The sequence below is a fragment of the Trachurus trachurus genome, assembly GCF_905171665.1.
Source record: "Trachurus trachurus genome assembly, chromosome: 13".
Taxonomy (NCBI): Eukaryota; Metazoa; Chordata; class Actinopteri; order Carangiformes; family Carangidae; genus Trachurus; species Trachurus trachurus.
The window spans coordinates 17924937-17942072 of NC_139892.1; the positions used below are offsets into that span (position 1 = coordinate 17924937).

The 17136-nt window shown below is 40.7% G+C and overlaps 4 protein-coding genes across 6 annotated transcripts in view; 2 read left to right on the forward strand and 2 right to left on the reverse strand.

The window, feature by feature from the left end:
• The window catches only part of egfem1 (EGF-like and EMI domain containing 1), a gene marked incomplete at both ends in the record, with an annotated part of 55084 nt that extends 50529 nt beyond the window's left edge, over window positions 1–4555 (reverse strand). Inside the window, 4 exons of the mRNA XM_083985258.1 lie at window positions 2269–2373; window positions 2588–2697; window positions 3231–3365; window positions 4473–4555. Of these exons, the coding sequence (XP_083841384.1) occupies window positions 2269–2373; window positions 2588–2697; window positions 3231–3365; window positions 4473–4555 (433 nt within the window). The remainder of the gene's footprint in view (window positions 1–2268; window positions 2374–2587; window positions 2698–3230; window positions 3366–4472) is intronic.
• Window positions 4556–5495: 940 nt separating this feature from the next.
• On the forward strand, window positions 5496–10733 carry mffa (mitochondrial fission factor a). 3 transcript variants are annotated; one of them, XM_083984571.1, is made up of 8 exons: window positions 5496–5686; window positions 6317–6534; window positions 6852–7021; window positions 7351–7442; window positions 8317–8481; window positions 9483–9539; window positions 9755–9839; window positions 9939–10733. In XM_083984571.1, exons 2-8 carry the CDS (start codon window positions 6321–6323, stop codon window positions 10068–10070), a joined length of 915 nt encoding a protein of 304 aa, XP_083840697.1. In that variant the 5' UTR covers window positions 5496–5686; window positions 6317–6320; the 3' UTR covers window positions 10071–10733. The 3 variants fall into 3 exon arrangements, with proteins under 3 accessions (XP_083840697.1, XP_083840698.1, XP_083840699.1); XM_083984572.1 differs by having other exon boundaries at window positions 6852–7018; XM_083984573.1 differs by lacking the exon at window positions 8317–8481.
• A 402-nt stretch (window positions 10734–11135) lies between these two features.
• On the reverse strand, window positions 11136–13037 carry dnaaf1 (dynein axonemal assembly factor 1; the record flags this gene model as incomplete). The annotated part of the gene is made up of 2 exons (XM_083985622.1): window positions 11136–11995; window positions 12101–13037. 2 exons carry the CDS (start codon window positions 13035–13037, stop codon window positions 11136–11138), a joined length of 1797 nt encoding a protein of 598 aa, XP_083841748.1.
• Window positions 13038–13327: 290 nt separating this feature from the next.
• On the forward strand, window positions 13328–16165 carry mrpl44 (mitochondrial ribosomal protein L44). The gene is made up of 4 exons (XM_083984583.1): window positions 13328–13509; window positions 14502–14970; window positions 15081–15259; window positions 15468–16165. Exons 1-4 carry the CDS (start codon window positions 13334–13336, stop codon window positions 15643–15645), a joined length of 1002 nt encoding a protein of 333 aa, XP_083840709.1. The 5' UTR covers window positions 13328–13333; the 3' UTR covers window positions 15646–16165.
• Window positions 16166–17136: the final 971 nt, after the last annotated feature.

The window sequence follows — 17136 nt, forward strand, 5'->3', positions numbered from 1 at the left end:
CTCGGAATATCTACCATACACACACAAAGAGACCGTTTCTGATCTTTTTGTTTATTATTTTCAAGGAATGCATCAAAATTTGGAATAGTCTATTGTTCTTGTGTCTTATTACTTAACATGTAAAGATAGGTTTGGTAATAAGACACATGTGATTTTAACAATATTCATTTTCAGACAGTTTGTATATGATGTTGATACCAAACACTTTCTCTAGCAACTCTTTTCATTTATTGGGTGGATGCCTATACCATTCCATGTTTCAAGTTAGGATGCTATTGATATCATATTTATCTTGCTGATAACTTGGCAAATCAGTTTTATTTTATAATCAGTATTATTCATACTAACATAAAACAACATCAATTAAAGAAAGAAACAAAGAAAGAGAAAAAAAATTATATGATCTCACCATTTAATGTCTTTAAAATTTGAAAGCTGAAATGTTCTCTTTATCCCAGTAATGCTACTTGACACCATTATCATGTCTTTCTGTTATTATTACATATTAGTTTACTTGAGCTTAAGCAAAGCAAAAGCAGATGTTGCTGTTATACAACACTGATATTTAAACTGTATTGTCTCTTATTGCGGTCAAATGTCACTTAATACTTATCCAAATACGAAAATAAAAAGAATGATGATTTCAATTTGAATCATCTTAAACTGAAGAAATGTGAAAAGGGTGTAAATATGGGGTAATTATGAAGGGTTTCTAGAGCAAATATAGTTACATTCTGCCAAAATATCTTAAATACCAAACAAAATAGTATTAGTGCATCTGCATTTAGTAGAGGGAAATACAGTGCAATGAAGGAAACTGACTGAACAGGGGAGCTTGGCTGACTCTTTTCCTTGTATAATGATTCTGGCAGACGAATGAGGATAAATCTGTCTCGAGAGATGAGGGACGGAAAAATTCTTCACAAAAAGGGAAGAGCAAAATGTGAGTTTTCACTGAGGAAGATCGAGGCACAGGATGTGAGAGAGCGAAAGTAAAACCTAGAGGAATTGTGATTATATCCGATATCTCCTATCTGTTCTCAATCTGTCACTCCGATGTGTGAAAACCAAAGAGCCCGTGTCAAAACAAACGGACAGGAGAGCAACCTCTAACAAACACTGACACGTCCCTGTGAAATGGCTTAGCGAGAGGCAGGACTGTCTACAGCCTGTAGCAGGCGGGCCCTTCCACCTGGGAAAGTCAAGGAACCACACGGGAAAGCCTCTGCAGTGTCTATGTTTGTGTGTTTGCAAGCATGTGGGGGGTAGGAACCAAATATCCTCTGTTCACCACTTTGTCTCTGCGGGACTCTTCGAAAACACTAACAACCATCCTCCTGTTTGCATGTTGACGTAGACTGCAGGGGTTTGGACAGTAGAGAGAACAGACCATAGCCCCCTAACAGAGACAAGAGTTAAGTGTTTACCTTTTAATGTTGTCAGATCCCAGATAGGACTGCTCAGAATCTGACTTCACCACCTCTCACTATTTTACACGTTTTATCGCATTTGCTTAATCCTCTGAGCAGCTGCCAGGCAACCAACGGACACTCCAGGAGTTACTCCCTCCAGCCAAGAAACAGTCCAGCACATAACAACTTGTAACACAGAAAAGTATAATTTTTGTCAGATTTGCTGTAGGTTAAACAAATAACATATACTGGTTTAATTACTGATCTTATTAAGTGTCACCATTCTGACTAACTTTTCCACCTATCTCTACATGTTATGCTAAACTAAACTAAACTAAGTCTAACTCTTCACCAAAAATCCAATGAATACATTGCCCTGTTTCCAAAATGCTGAAATATTCCTTTAGGTTACTTTGAGTAATCTAATGGAGTATGTATCTTCGGCTCCTTGAGTGAAATATGGTCAAATGTGGCATCTGTTCTTGGCTTTTGCTTCCTTAAGCATATTAAACCAGAACTGCAGATACACTTATTAACAGGCAGTTTTTACAGAGTCTCAGCTATGGCACTTCAGGCTATAGCCTTCAAAGCAAGCCATTTCTCCCAGAGAGCACTTCTTCTGCTTTTAACTACCCAGAGACCCCCACAGAGTAGCCTCGTCCAATCACATCCTACAGGCTCATTCTGCTTTTGCAAAGTGAAAGCATAAGGTCTGGGCCTAATAAAGCTAACAACATGATCTCCTCTGAGGATGTTAGTCAGTTTAGTGACCAACAAAACTACACAGATGTGGGATATGCAGGCCTATACATATTTATTTATTGAGGACTTTTATCATATAGAAATAGAAACTCACCATACTGGCATTGCGTCCCTTTGAAGCCCAATGGACATTGACATATCTGGTCTCCAGTCTCTGCACATTGGCCTCCGTTGAAACATGTATTGGCGCCACAAACCCCTGCAGATACCACAGAACATATACCACAGTGTTGCTGATGTATCCATTTTTGTATGTTGTTCTAAACATAGGGATGTGTACAGTTGGTCATCTAACTGGTGGGTTGGTTACTTTCCTGTCACATATAATTTACATTTTTGTAATTCATTATTGTTCAAATAGCAATACAACTAGTCCTATAAGATACATGTGTATGCAAAATCATGTTACTCACGATGAAGGCAGCCCATTTCTTCACCCCTCTGAGTCCAACCTGGGCAGCACTTGTAGACTGTGTGCAAATCCATGTTGTACACCTGCCTGTACGTTGTGTAGTAAGCTGTCCTGAGAATGAGACATGCTGTTATAGTCACATGATTGTATTTTCTGCCACATGTGTATACTGTAATGTAATGTGCCAGCATTGTATGTCTTGTATTTGGAGAACCACATCTTCATGATAACACAAAGATGAAGATATCTTACTGTTAGGACTACTGGTGTTCAGTAGTGTTATTAGTTGAAGAATGAAAACACTAGTCTTTTGTCTTTTGCAAATTTAGAGCTGCACATTTCCTCTATTGCTGGCAAGTAAATCAAAGCTGTTATCTCAGTGAACAGGCAAATAAAAAAGGGTTGCGTCCTGGCACTTGATCCATCCTTTATCCACAAAAAGACCCTAACTTACAGATGGCACACACAAATGTATTTGACAAGGAAAACTACAGTAAGTTTGTGCACAGGCCTGATGTGTAAAACACTCCATCACTACTCACCACATGATGACTTATGAATGACATAATGATGAACTCCTTACCTAAATAAATCTCTGTCTATTTAGATAAGTGTCATGAGGTGATAATATGATCTAAACTTACCTCCTCTCATAGCCCATACACCATCTGTGGTTGTTGCAGCCCTGTTTCCACACCTTGACCATGCGGGTAAAAGCCTGGACACAAGGCTGACGTGCCCCCAACATGGACATCTCCTGGTCAGCACAAACATTTGGCCTGCGCATTGAAAAAGAAAAAGAAAAATAATCCACTAGACTTCAAAAATCAGTAGTAATACATGGGGGGGGGGGGTGCACAACTGGTATTAGAGTATTTTATTCCTATGGGTAGTTGACAGAGTTAGTGGTCTAAGCCTCCTGCAGAGCTTTTGCATGAGACATGAACTTCAAAATGTTCTAAACATGTTCAGATGCATAAACATCATCTCATTTAGTCAGTGTTTGTCAGGCAATTTTGCAGCTTCCTGTTTGGTACTACAGCACCCAATAAACAACCAATGAAATTCCACAGGAAATTCACATTTGTTCCCCAGAGTTGTTTTGCATGGTAATGTGCATGCATGCAGTGATATCCTATGGGGTGCATGTTCATTAAAGAAAATGGAAGGTTGTACTGTATAGGGCTCTGTCATAATTAACCTGCATGCGTGTTGTCAGTGCAGGTAAACTATTCAGAGGTGTCCTCCTCCACACAAACCATCTGGCTTCAATACAGAGCAGCCTGATGTTAATTAGAGAAAGTATTTGACATATCTGTTAATGAAAATGATTTCTCCAATCCTGTCCAGCACAAGTCTATTTACACTTAGAAACCTCTGGTAGAGTAACAGGCTACAATGAAAAAAAAAAATCCATGAGAGGCTATTATGATAGATAGATAGATAGATAGATAGATAGATAGATAGATAGATAGATAGATAGATAGATAGATAGATAGATAATTTATTAGTACAGACTCTGGGTCCAGTTAAAAACACAAGACAGGACAGGAAAGGATTATGCAGAAGCACGTTACACCAGTGCTATAAAATGCATATCCTCATGGGGGACCTGAAAGAGCGACTCCTGGTGGGCACTGAACAGACTGAGATGTAAGGTAACAGTTACGCTATAGAGACAAAAAAAAAAGAATTACATGCACAACTTGGACTGTAAATATATTTCTAAATGTAGATTGAGTCACGTTGCTTGTGGCTTATTATTTAAAAGCCTGTAAAAGTGAGAGAGTAGGCTAACCCTCCCTCACTCATTCACCTGACTGCTTAATAAAAACAAATGAGTACAATGTGAGAAAACGATTTAAAAAAAAAAACACCTTACTTACATGCCAGGTTGCAACTCCAATGACGATGCGACGTGCGTGGTGCTGAGTGATATCATGCACAAAATGAAAATATATGGGAACATAATTTCAGCCGGTTACAGACACGGAGAGAAGTAGTCAATCGGCGCAGCCTCACATGAAGAGCATCCTGCTATTTATGGACCTTCGTCTTTCGACATGACTCAAATGTTCATGATTGTCTTGAAGGGATATCTGCGGAGATCCAGACGTGATTCCCCGTTCACCGGTTAATCGCAGGGAAGACTTGTCTTTGAAAGGCTCCGAGTAAACGCACCACCCACAATCACTGAGGGGCCAGCTCCCTAAACCCCCGGCGACTCGAACCTGTGTGCTCACTATTAACCTATAACACAGCCAGTCATGCTTTCACAGTAGCCTAATTTGAATAAGTGGAAGAAAGTAGGCTACTGACAAATTTATACTGAAGTGAACTCCTGTCCACCTTGTTCATGAAAATGAGAAAAATACAAACAAGAAACACATTTAAATGTATAATGCAATCCAGTAGGCACAATTGAAATACAAACAATCTATTAAATTATTTTGTTGAATATATGCTGTTTTATTTGCACAATGTAATACCCAGTAGCCAATACCTTATTGTAATGTTGACATTTTTTATGATGTAATTTACATTAAATGTTCGTTAGATTAAGACGTTTTTAAACCCACCCAGAGAAATTTAGACCTAAATGTCAGATGAATAGCCTAAGTAAACATAAAACAAATATAATTTTGTATTAAGAATTTTAAACAGGCTATAGTCTAGCTATATTTATGAGACATGAAAAACAAGACAGTAAAATACAACAAAATACAATTTAAAAAAAAGGGTGCGTACATCGTATGTCAATTGTATTGAATTATTTTTCAAGAGGAAGAGCTGGGAAACAAATAACCCTGATGAAATATCCATCTGCATGTCTCATGTTTCTGCTTTTAATTTCAGCGCTCGGTGGTGGTGACGTCACTTCCCCCTGGCTGTCGGTACTTCCTGATTGGTGAAGCGACAGAGGAAGAAGAGAGGTGTCTCCTCTCTCACATCAACACAAGGCGATGCTTGACAGCTACATCATCTGTTACACATCCACTTAGCCGTGCCAGTCGGAGGGAACTTGGACGTTGTTATTCCCCCTTTGGGATCTGATAGATATTCTCTGGAGAAGTCGCTGCCCTTAGCAACCAAACACACGGTAAGAAACCGAAGCTAGCGCGCTAGCTTGTAATGGCGCTAGTGTGTTGTCTAAACAAAACTAAGGCCAGCTTCTGCATTTTTTAAAGATCTCCTGGCATTTATTGAAAACACAGAGGTAGTAGTAGTTTAGAAACTGTTACAATCATTGGTGAATTTACGGCATTAAAGAAGAAAGGCTCTGGTCTACTGTAGCAGCTCTTATCTGCTGCAGTCAATACCTCACTGCTGCATGTAGCCTCTCTTTGTGTCCCTTCGTCAGAAGACACTTAGTTATCATATGATTGTGTCATATGATGTGTTTTCCCTCTTTTTCATCTCTTCCAAGCTCATCAGCTGTGCCAATATTTCTGTGAATATAGTGACTGCGATTTCAGTCAGCTAGAGAGGGAATGCTGTACAACAAGCTCATCAAATGTGAAAATGAAACTATTAGAACACAAATCTCTCATGTTGGATTGTTTTATGGCCACAATTGATATAAATTGCACAAAAAGATAAGCCGGCAATGAGTTTGGGAAAATGCAATCACAAACTCGAGTATCTTTCATGTTGGGTTGTTTTCTGCTCGTTGTTGTTGTTGTGCCCAACTGTTCATGTCTGTATTGTCTGATCATATTATTTCACACAGCCAAATGAACGGAGCAGCATTCCCCTCACCTACGGCAGAGATTGCCGAGATGAACCGCATCCACTATGAGCTGGAGTACACCGAGGGTATCAGTCAGAGGATGCGCATCCCTGAGATGCTCAAAGTCGCCCCTCAAGCCCATGAGGACCCTAACGCTGGATCTCAGGAGGTCCCCCGCAGCGTCCTTATGCAAGTTCCAGAGAGAATTGTGATTTCAGGTTGGTACGCTGGTTAAAAAATAATTACTTGACAGTATGTTATCAGACATACACCCTGCCTGTCATTGATTCCTGTCAGCTGACTGTGATTTTACTATTATGTGGCTTTGATACAGCTGTTGACAGATACTAGATATCCCTCTATCAGTGGCTCGGGACTTTGTCCTGCTCCTAGAGGCCATTTCATGAGTGACCTTTCCTTCCTGTCAAAGGAAGGACATTATTATTGTGTCAGTTAAGAGTAAAACTTGAAGAAAAAAAAACTCAAGTCAAGTAGAGAATGTGAGTTTGTCATTATCCACTCCTCTCTCTGCCAGGAGACAGCAGTGACTCCCAGTTCTCCAGGCCCAGGGACCTGGACCTGATCCAATCAACACCATTAGAAGCCCTATCACTGAAGACTCCACCCAGAGTCCTGACCCTTGCTGAGAGACCCCTGGACTTCATGGAGGAGGAGCAGCGGGCAGCTGCAGATACCGAAGAGGTGGTCTGTAATAAAAGTGTTATATTAATCAAGAAATCTAGCTGCCAGATAACCTGAGTTGATTATGCAAGTAACATCATAGGTCAGTTCAATTAATTCAGATCAGTTTCTGATGGCTGGAAATCTAGCTGTCAGATAACATTCCCCCTGAGTTGAAGTTGCAGATGAGTCAAATTGATACCCTGGATTTATCTGCATGTATTCCCAAATAAATAAATTGTATGTATGTTATGTAAGGAGGCTATACAAAAGCCACTAATTAGATTTTTGACTAATGATTTCTTTGCAGTTATCCATAGCCTGAATAAATCAGTTGTCTGTTTACCCTCTAGTTACAGCCCCAAGGCCGAGTGCGGCGGGAACGTTCAGCCAGTGAGAATGCAGCTGTCTCTCATAGCCGTCAGATGATGAGAAATGATTCAGCGTGAGTATTGGCCTGGATATACCATTATTAGCCTTGTGCTAGCTCCATCTTATCTTCTACGTGTGCGCTAGCATGTTGCATCTTTCTTTTCATTCTGTGCTCTATGTCTTGTCTCTGTGATGTTGTCCATGCTGTTTGTTGTGAGACATTTTGCAGCTTTCAGTGTTAAGGCAGACTTTATCTGTTGTCACTGCCACTAATCCATCAACTAATCACTTTAAACAACTGATATGTACATGCCATTTTGATTTGATCATTTTCAGATTTTAAAATGTACTAAATTAGTTCAGGATTAGTGCAAAAAAAAAAAAAAATTAGCATATAAACACACTTAAAGACCACACTCCTCAGAAACACTGGAGGAAAATCAATGTGTGCTATACATGTTATAATGTTTTAATAGAAATCTGTTCTGGTGTCAAGTGTATGTCTGTTAGCTTTGCTTATTTGAATACAGTCCTATTTTACACTTTATGTACTCTGTAGCTTTATTGTTTGATTTAACATTTAGAAAACTACTTACTTACCTGGACTAACAATTATATAATTATGGGGCAAAAAAAATCTTTTCATGTCCTGATTACTTTTCAATGCTTTGCGGATGCTTTTCATTCATATTTCCTTTTCCATTTCTGTTTTTGTTGGGTGTATTTATGTGAGCAAAGCCCTGTAAGTGGTTGGACTGGTGAAATCTGAAGCTATGAATGCAATTACTTTTATTTACTTTGTCTCAGTGGCAATTTTACACAGACAGTGAAGTTGAGGACAGTTTCTTTTCCTTATTTCTCTCCCTTTCCTCCTTCCTTCCCCTCTTTCCTCTTTTGTCTTCCCTTTGTCTCTGAATTGGCTGCTCTTAATGGTGGGCACTGAGCAGTGCGACCGCGCCCCCCCCAGCCACTGTCCACCCTTGCCCCACTCTCACCGAGACTGAGGAAGAGCACAACCTGTACAGCGCTAGTGGTGTTCTATCTTTCCTCCAGTCCACCACACGTCGGGCCTACCAGCAGGTCCTGGAGGTCTTGGATGAAAACCCTCGCAGGTGACCTTGCTATCATCTGGTCATTTCTTTATTAAAAAAAAAAATGGAGGAAATTTGGCTGACTAGACATCAGTCAGAGAAGAAGATGAGTGGTGTCAGTGGTGTATCTGAAATGTTGTTTGCCCCTTAATTATGTTGGAAGCCTTGGATTATTTGTGTGATAGTCCCAATCATTATTTGATAGTTTCTAACTGCCTGGTTCTAACTCTCAGTAACAGTATTAATACGGCATGTTTTATTGAAAAGGGTTGTAGCTATGTTTTTTCTCCGTCTTTCTAAACTGGGTGTTGGTTCAGGTCATTGGTGTGTTATAAAATAATAATCACTACAGGAGGACTGAAGTGTTTAAGGTGCGTTAGGCCTTGTCAAACTTGTTTTATTTAGTTTTAAACACTGGAGGTAATTTGTGTGTTGTATCATCATTAGAAATACAAAAGATGCAGTGATGGCTGCACCAAAAAGGATCCCATATAAAAGGATCCGGTCCTGACAGCATGCCATGTTTACTCCAAACATCACAGGTGCTCATGGGTCAGGAGAAGCTGTGAGTGTACAGAGCACAACTTCATTACTGAGCAGCAAGGATCATAAAATGCTCGTACACACATTCCTCAGAGTTTTGCAACAGTTTGAACTTTTGACTGTTTGCCTTCCTGAGGACTGGATGAGGTGAAAGCAAAAAGGAAAGTCTACAAAGTGTTACTCGCAGATGTGTATGCTCTTCATACTCTCTGCGCACTGCAGAAATGTAATTTACAAAATCAATCAAACATCTCATCTTTTTTACCATTGAAGGATCATTAAAAAAAATAATTTAGTAGCACCTGTGTTGAATAAGGAAAAAATACAGTTTTTCTGGAAAATGCAAAAAATGTTGCTATTTGAAGGATATGCAGGAAGGTAGAGGGTATTGTGTCTGCATATAGGCAACACTGTACCATGTGTGTTTCTGTCTCTCTTATTCTCCCTTCTCCCAATCCTGTCTTTCCCCACCTCTTCAGCAAACCATCTCTGCGAGGGGGGTCGGCTTCAAGCTCCAACCCCCTGCATGAATCCAGGTAACCTCACCTGGAATCTTCTTAATTCTGTTCCCTTTTCGTTTCCTCATCTTTTCTTATCTCACATTCTCATTTTGCATCAAGATAGAAGGTACAAAAAAAAAACAGTCTTTGAATAAAATCATGTTGCAATTGTTAACATACTGTGTGAAACTCATGCTCCGTCCTGACCGTTTGGATCATGTCAAACTCAAAGTGGGTGTTCTCTTCTCAAGGCTTGTCTTATCAACGTATGAAGCCACGCTGGAGGGAGGGCCTGATGACATGACCGTGGTTGACGCGACAACTCTGCGACGTCAGGTTAGTTCTTAAACAACATGATGACAACATGAACAACGTGACTTTATCGTGGAACCTCGTGACTGAGAAAAAAAACTTTCTGTGATTTTTTTTCCATAGCTCATCAAGTTAAATCGGAGACTCCAACATTTGGAGGAGGAGAACAAGGAGCGAGCAAAGCGAGAGATGATCATGTACTCAGTCACTGTAGCTTTCTGGCTCATCAACACTTGGGTGTGGTTGCGACGTTAGAGCCGGCCTTTATTTCTGCCATCACCATGACAGGAGAACGCACTGTCCCTCATTCTGTGTCAAATGTTTGCTACTCGCTGCACTCCAGCCCTGTGTGGGGAAGACCTTGACGCATGTGTACAAGGCCTGTTAACACACAGGGCTGATATTTTTGATTTTGTTTATTTAATACATGTACAGTTTTATTTTTTTACTCCACTCTTATTCTGTTTATTCTGTTTTCTCATACTTTGTTTTTATTAGAAACCCTCTTGCTAAATGCTAAGCATGACTTGTTGTAAATATTTGTTCCTGTCACACAAAGCTTTGGAAAGAACTCACCAGAGCTAATATACAACATAGTTTATCAGGATGGGGAAGATGAAGCTGCAATGAGGAGAAGTAACATTTTGACTATTTAATGTGGAGAGAGTAATACGTGACATGTACTGGGAAATGTAATAGAATGATGTCGCATGACGACTTGTCCTGTACTTTTATTGAAGCCTTATGTGAAAAATGCACACATTACTATAATGTTGCAGCTATGTGAAGAACATAATGGTACCTCTCTCACTTTTAGCCTGGTAGCATCTGAAATTGAACTTTTTGGGGGGGGTTTATTTACACAGGTGGATTTGTTTTTAAAATCATTTTTCCTTAATGCTGACATTTCACTTTACATAGATGAAATGATATACAAATGAATAAATAATAGACTATTAATGTAGGTTGTCTTTTTTTTTGCACTCCAACTCACAGAAAGCCAGTGTATGATTTAAAATAATAGACATTAACATTTGGCATAAAGCTATTGTTGCAACTAAAGAAAACATGGGAGAATTCAGACCAGATCAACAAAGATTTATTATGAGTTCACTGTCTTATAATGAACCACAAAAACAAAAATATCTGGCTCCTTTAACACAAATATGCAAAGAATTAATAACCATATGATGTGTATCTTTCCAAAACGTTATATTCATTTTTAAAATAAAATGCACTCTTTCCATTGTCTCACATAGGCAATAGAATATCCAATTTTAAGCCATGTAATGTGAGACTGTTGTTACAAACTTAAATACATCAGTCCAGCTCCTCAATCAGGCAGCGTGGTGGAGATGAGGTTTGGTTTGTCTTTGACTTTCCCACTGGTTCAAATATCAGTGGCTCAAGAGAGTCCCAATCCCCTGGATACAGGAGTGATGAAGAACTGCTAGAGACTTGAGTGAACAAAGAGCTTTTGTCTGGACTTGGAGAAGGAATGGTCTCACTCTGGTTCCCAGTCGGCTCATCTTCATCACTGCTTCCTGATATAACCTCTATTTTTGGTCTGAACACCTGCTGAGAAGAGAACGCCGAAGTGAAGTCTTCTGTGTCCACATCCTCCAAATCAGGCAGGTCATCAATATGGAGTGAGCGATGCAGTGGAAGGTGAATGGTTTCCAGCTGTTCTACATCATCCAGCTCTGTAACCAGTGGTCCAGGACCACATGTTGGAACGACCACATCTGTTTTAGGAGGTGCTGCCTTGACAGGGGGAGGCTGTTTCTTCTCACACTGCTCACTCATGTTTGCCTGCTCTCCCTCTGCTTTATTTCTCATCACCTTGATTACACCTCCCGACTTGTTTTGCTGTTGTTTATCTTCAGTTTTCTCAGTGTCCAACATCTTTGGAGCGATACTTTCCAGCTCTTGCGCTGACTCTTCTGGATTCACTCCTTTCTCTTCTCTCACAAGCTGCTCCATCTGTGATTGGTCCTGGTCATCCATCTCTAATTGCTCTTTCTGCAGCCCTTGACTTGCCTGCTCCGTCTGACTCTGCAAGAATTCTTCGTGGGCCTCCATGCTGTCCTCCACAAAGGCTTGCATCTTCACCTCTTGGGATGATGTCAAAACCTCGGTGTTGTTTTCCTCACATTGAGTGGTGAAATCTTCTTCCTCCCCTGAAATGAAGCACACAGGCAATACTTTTCAATCATGCAAATCCATATTTACTGTATTATCTAGTCGTTATTAAAAAAAAAAAAAAAGCTAAGCAATCTTTTCACCTTTTTCCTGTAGCTCCCGTAGGTGTCGTCTCTCCTTAGCTTTTTTCCGAATCATTGCCATGCTGTCCAAGCTGTCCTGTATTTTCTTCCTCTCCCGTGTTTCCCACTGCTCCCTTTCTTTGCGCTCTCCTTCCAGCCCTCCTACTGCCCATGCCTCTGCACATGCCCTGTCTTTGGGAAATACTGGACGATCATCAAGATAGGTCAGATTCTTCAGGTGCACTATCATGGTCTTTCTGTAGTTTGGGATCCTCCTCACCACCTCATTCCCCATGAGATTTAGCACCCGCAGATCTGGCATTGCCTCTAGCGCAGTGAGGATCTGTGGGTCCTTCAGCAGGTTGTGAGACAAATCCAGCACACTTATGGCCAAACACTGACTCAGGTGCTCTATGTCCTCCACAGTTTCCAGCTTGTTATGGGCGATCTGCAGGGTGCTCAGGTCAGGAAGGCAGGAGATGTTCTCTATGGTGTGGATGTAGTTGTTGGAGACATTTAAGGTGCAGAGTTTTTGCAGATCTTCAAGATTTTCCAGCTTGTATATGAGGTTCTGCTGAAGAAACAGGCAGCGCAGATCAGTCTGGGCATCCAGGTTCTCAATGCGCTCCAGGCCATTGCTTTCCAGCCAGAGACACTTCAGTCCTGTGTACTCCTCTAAGTTCTCAATGGTGGAGAAACCTTTGAAATGCAGATACAGTGTGTCATTCAAACTGGGTGTTATGTAAAGTTTGTTCTGTTTGCAGTGGTCCTTCAGGAATTTCTTGGTCATTCGCGGCCCTGACTGCTGTACTGTTTCCTTCTGAGGTGGGTTTTGCAGTTTGTCGCCTCTTTCCTTGTTTGCTTGAGATGTATCCTTCACCGTGGCATCCACTTGGTTTTTAACAGAACTTCTCTCGGCATCCCCACCGTCCGTGTGAATTTCCTCTTTATCTTCCATTGTCTCTTGGTATTCAGCAGTTGACATTGCCATGAATATATCGAAATAATTAGCAAATGAAACTGAACTATTCTCTCCTCTCTCTGTAGATGTTAAATAGCTGTTAATTAGTTAGTTAGGTGTCCAAGCCGCTAGTTTTTCAACTTGCTGTTGAGCTAACGTGAGTTAACGTTTATGTTTGTTACCATGGTAACGCAGGGCAGCGTTGGGAGGACCGTTCCAATCAAGCCGGATGTTGTCAGTTGTTCCGCGTCGGACACATTTAGCGGTCGCAATCCGCTGTCACTGGAGTCAACATGGCGTCGGGGTACATACTAAATCGTGGTGCGCTAACATTAGGGATTCACTGCCAGCGTGTTTGCAGAAATATACAGTTATCACAAGTCAGAGAGAAGAAGCGATGGATGAAGGCGTACACATACCTCATGGCAAAGAAGTTAAAGCTGGAGGGACCGCCACCTCCGAAGCCACGGTGAGACTGACGTTAGCTAACACAGGAGTTCACTGGAGAGCATTTCAAGGCCATTGATGTGTTTTATGTTTGTTAGTGAGATACGGGCGAGTCGACAATACAGTACCATCGAGTGGGTTTTCACTGTGGGTTTGTTGTTAAGCTGCATGTAGGTGGCTCGCACGGTTTTGAAATATTTTGCATAGATGGAGGAAAACCTGGGCTCCCCTCCATCCTTATACACACACTTTACAGGTCAAACGTTTGGACATAACCTTTTCATTCAATGGTCTTTATTCATTTGTTTTTTATTACTTTCTACTTTGTAGATTCATATTTAAGACACCAAAACTATGAAGGAACACATATGGAGTTAGGATGTAGTAAACACCAAAGTGTTATCTGTCACCTGACCTATACCCAGTTGAGATGGTTTGGGATGAGTTGCACCACAGCGGAGTGAAGGCAAAAAGCCAACCATAGGAACTCCCCCATGGTGTTGGAAAACCAGTCCAGGTGACGACCTCATGAAGCTGGTGACAGAATCAAAAGTGTGCAAAAAGCTGTCATCAACGCAAAAATTGGCTACTTCGAAAAATCTAACATGTAAAACACCTTTTGTTTACTACATAATTCCATATGTGTTCCTTGATAGTTTTGATGTCTTCAGTTTGAATCTACAATGTAGAAAGTAATAAAAAATAAAGAAAAAACATTGAATGAGAAAGTGTGTCCAAACTTTTGACTGGTAGTGTGTGTCGTTTACAATGGTGGTATTTGTTTTGGCAACTATGTTAATAAAATAATAAATATAATTAGCTTTTCCTGTTCCAAAGTATTGGTTCTTATCTTGTGGTGCAATGAATAACAATCTCAGCACCAGTCCTACTGAACTGGTACATTATGCATGCATACCTCACCATCATCAATCAGAACAGAAGTACTTACCATCCGTATGAGAAACTTTCCTCACAGAAAGTTGGTTAACTCCATGTGTGACCTTTTTTTTTCAGATCTCAACAACCTCAGTGGGATTACCATGCTGAGGTTCAGGCGTTCAGCATCCGTCTCCATGAAAACCTTTCCTTGGAGCTTCTCAAAACAGCCTTCACCAATCCCTGTTACCTGACGGCAGAGATGGGGAGGAGACAGGGGCTGGGTGTGGACTCTGAAACCACTGCTCTTGTTCTGAAAGATAATATTCAGCTTGGTGCAAACGGTGCTGATTTCACCAAAAGTTTCCTGACCGACTGGTGCAGGGCCAGCTTCCCGAGCCTGCCGAGCGAGGGAGTGGAGAGTATAGTAGGGCACCTCACCAGTTCAGCGATAGTGACATATGTAGCAAGAAATCTTGGTGTTGAAGACCTGACCATGAGTGCAGAATTCCCTATTCCTGATGATGTGCTCCATTCCACCTTCATGGCAGTGATTGGAGCTCTACAGGAGAGCAGTGGAGCAGAAAGAGCAGGATTTTTCCTGAGGGTAAGATGTTTGGTGCACTGTGACATGAACACTTCACCGTCTGGCTTAGGACTCTCGCTGTCTCCACAGCAACCTCCTGAGCTCACCTTCAACTTGTTTCCCCTCTGTAGGATTTCCTGGTCACTCAGCTGATAGGAAAGGACCTCTTTGACATGTGGACAGTGGTCAACCCAATGGGACTACTGGTGGAGGAGCTTACTAAGAGGAATGTCTCTCTGCCAGAGCCTCGCCTCATTAGGTCTGCAGGAGCCAGCACTGTTCTGCCACTATACTTTGTGGGCTTGTACAGGTATGTGTGCATTGTGGATGCTTTCCTAAAATGAAGATTTTTAAATTAATATAAAGTATGAGCTGACGTATTGAGTGAGGTTACAATTACACTGCAGCGTAATTTGTAACATGACAATTACACTGCAGTGCAAAGTTGTGATGGTAAATAGTATTATTTGCATAATTTCATTTATTTTTTGCCTGTGCTCCCCTGTCTGTTGATGTAGTGATAAGAAGCTACTGGCTCAGGGTCCAGGAGAGACGCTTGTGGCAGCTGAGGAAGAAGCAGCCCGTGTGGCCCTCCGGAAACTCTACGGCTACAATGAGAACCGCAGACCATTTGACTTTTCTCCACCACAACAGCAGCATCAGCAGCCATTAATTCAGTCAGTCAGCAGCAATTAATGAAGTAACAACTCCAGTACAGCAGCAGAAAATCATTTGAGGATAAGGAGGAGACGTTGAAAAATAAAAGAGGTAATTTCAAACACGGTATGTCTCGTTTTGAGGACCAGAGACCAGACATGGATTGCAAGGAGAAAGTTAAAGAAGCTAAGGTTACCATCTACCTTGCTAAGCGTCAGTCCAACAGTGCACTTGTCATGATTGATACTATTGGGTATTCAAGTGTCAGTACCCCCAGAAAAAAAGAGACTAGAATAAGCCTTCATTTCAGAATAAAAAGTGTGACTCTGCTGTAAGATTCAGGCTTGTGATATAACCTCTGTAATTTATCCTAATTGTTAATTTTTTTTTTTTATCACATGTATAACATAATCAAGTGTTAAGTCCACTGGTCTTGGAGGTTAATCTGGCCAATTACCCATAGGTTCAGCAGTCTATCATGCAAAATAGTCTTGATATACGGTTTTCCTTGTAAATAATACAGTTGCCATTTGGTTTACTTGGTCTTCTGTGATAAAAATGTTTTTCATCTGTAATAAAAAGTCATGTATGTGTACATCATAACTCTGTCAATTCATATTTATTTGGAACAAGACTTTCGCTATAAATATCTACACATATGTCTCTTAAATGTTATCTGAGGGTTGTTAATTCAGATTTTAAATATGTCTGTTAAATATATGTTATATCTGTTAAAATGTCCATTGGCAACTATCTTTCACATATCTTCATGGCTGATTTAGCTGTAGCTTAAAGTCTAGTCACATGAAATTTGTGTTATTCATTTGTTTATAACAAATTAATTCACAAACAGGGACTAAAGTGTAGATTACAAAGTTTTGGTTAATAGGATTTTTCTTTAAGCTGTAACTGCGGATCGTGATCTCCTCTTGAGCCAGCAGCCATTTACGCAATAGGGGAAAAATATTTTTACTGACAAAGCCATTGGCTTTTTATATGCATTATTTATCACATGTTTTGTTTTGCTGTATTACCTTCAGCACCAACCGCAGTAGTGCTGCAGTGGCAACGCTAATCCGCTTAGTGGCGGTAGTGTGTAAGAAAGATTTGTAGCGGTCCATGGTCTGTCAGTACAACCAAGGAGGTCTCAGTGTAGAGACAAGATAGTTCTCACCCCTTTCTAACCTTCAAAATCATCCGTGTTTACACGTGATATTACGCAGAACAGAACGTCTCTGATTCCGCATATTAGTTCGCAGAGTCTCTGGTATTAGTGTCCCATATATCTATGTAATTGTTTTCAACATAAGAGCACCTCACCGTCCGAAATGGCAGATAAACGAACACGCATACGCTCTGGGTGAAACAAAATGCGGCTCCGCGCAGTACATCGTCTGATAGTTATTGTGTGAGACCACTACGCTCCAAGAAAGCTACCTTAAATATAATTGGCACAACAGGGGTTTCGCTAAGAAAATCTGTTCCAAATATTTTAGGATGTTATCAATATGAAATGCTCATATTTGGCCA

What these genes read in the sequence shown, in the direction of transcription:
- mffa (XM_083984571.1), top strand. Translation starts at nt 6,321, where the DNA reads ATGAACGGAGCAGCATTCCCCTCACCTACGGCAGAGATTGCCGAGATG. An exon ending in AGAGAGAATTGTGATTTCAG is followed by an intron (nt 6,535 to 6,851) that starts GTTGGTACGCTG and finishes TCTCTCTGCCAG; the next exon opens with GAGACAGCAGTGACTCCCAG. An exon ending in CGACAACTCTGCGACGTCAG is followed by an intron (nt 9,840 to 9,938) that starts GTTAGTTCTTAA and finishes TTTTTTCCATAG; the next exon opens with CTCATCAAGTTAAATCGGAG.
- mrpl44 (XM_083984583.1), top strand. Translation starts at nt 13,334, where the DNA reads ATGGCGTCGGGGTACATACTAAATCGTGGTGCGCTAACATTAGGGATT. An exon ending in CCGCCACCTCCGAAGCCACG is followed by an intron (nt 13,510 to 14,501) that starts GTGAGACTGACG and finishes TTTTTTTTTCAG; the next exon opens with ATCTCAACAACCTCAGTGGG. An exon ending in GAGCAGGATTTTTCCTGAGG is followed by an intron (nt 14,971 to 15,080) that starts GTAAGATGTTTG and finishes TCCCCTCTGTAG; the next exon opens with GATTTCCTGGTCACTCAGCT.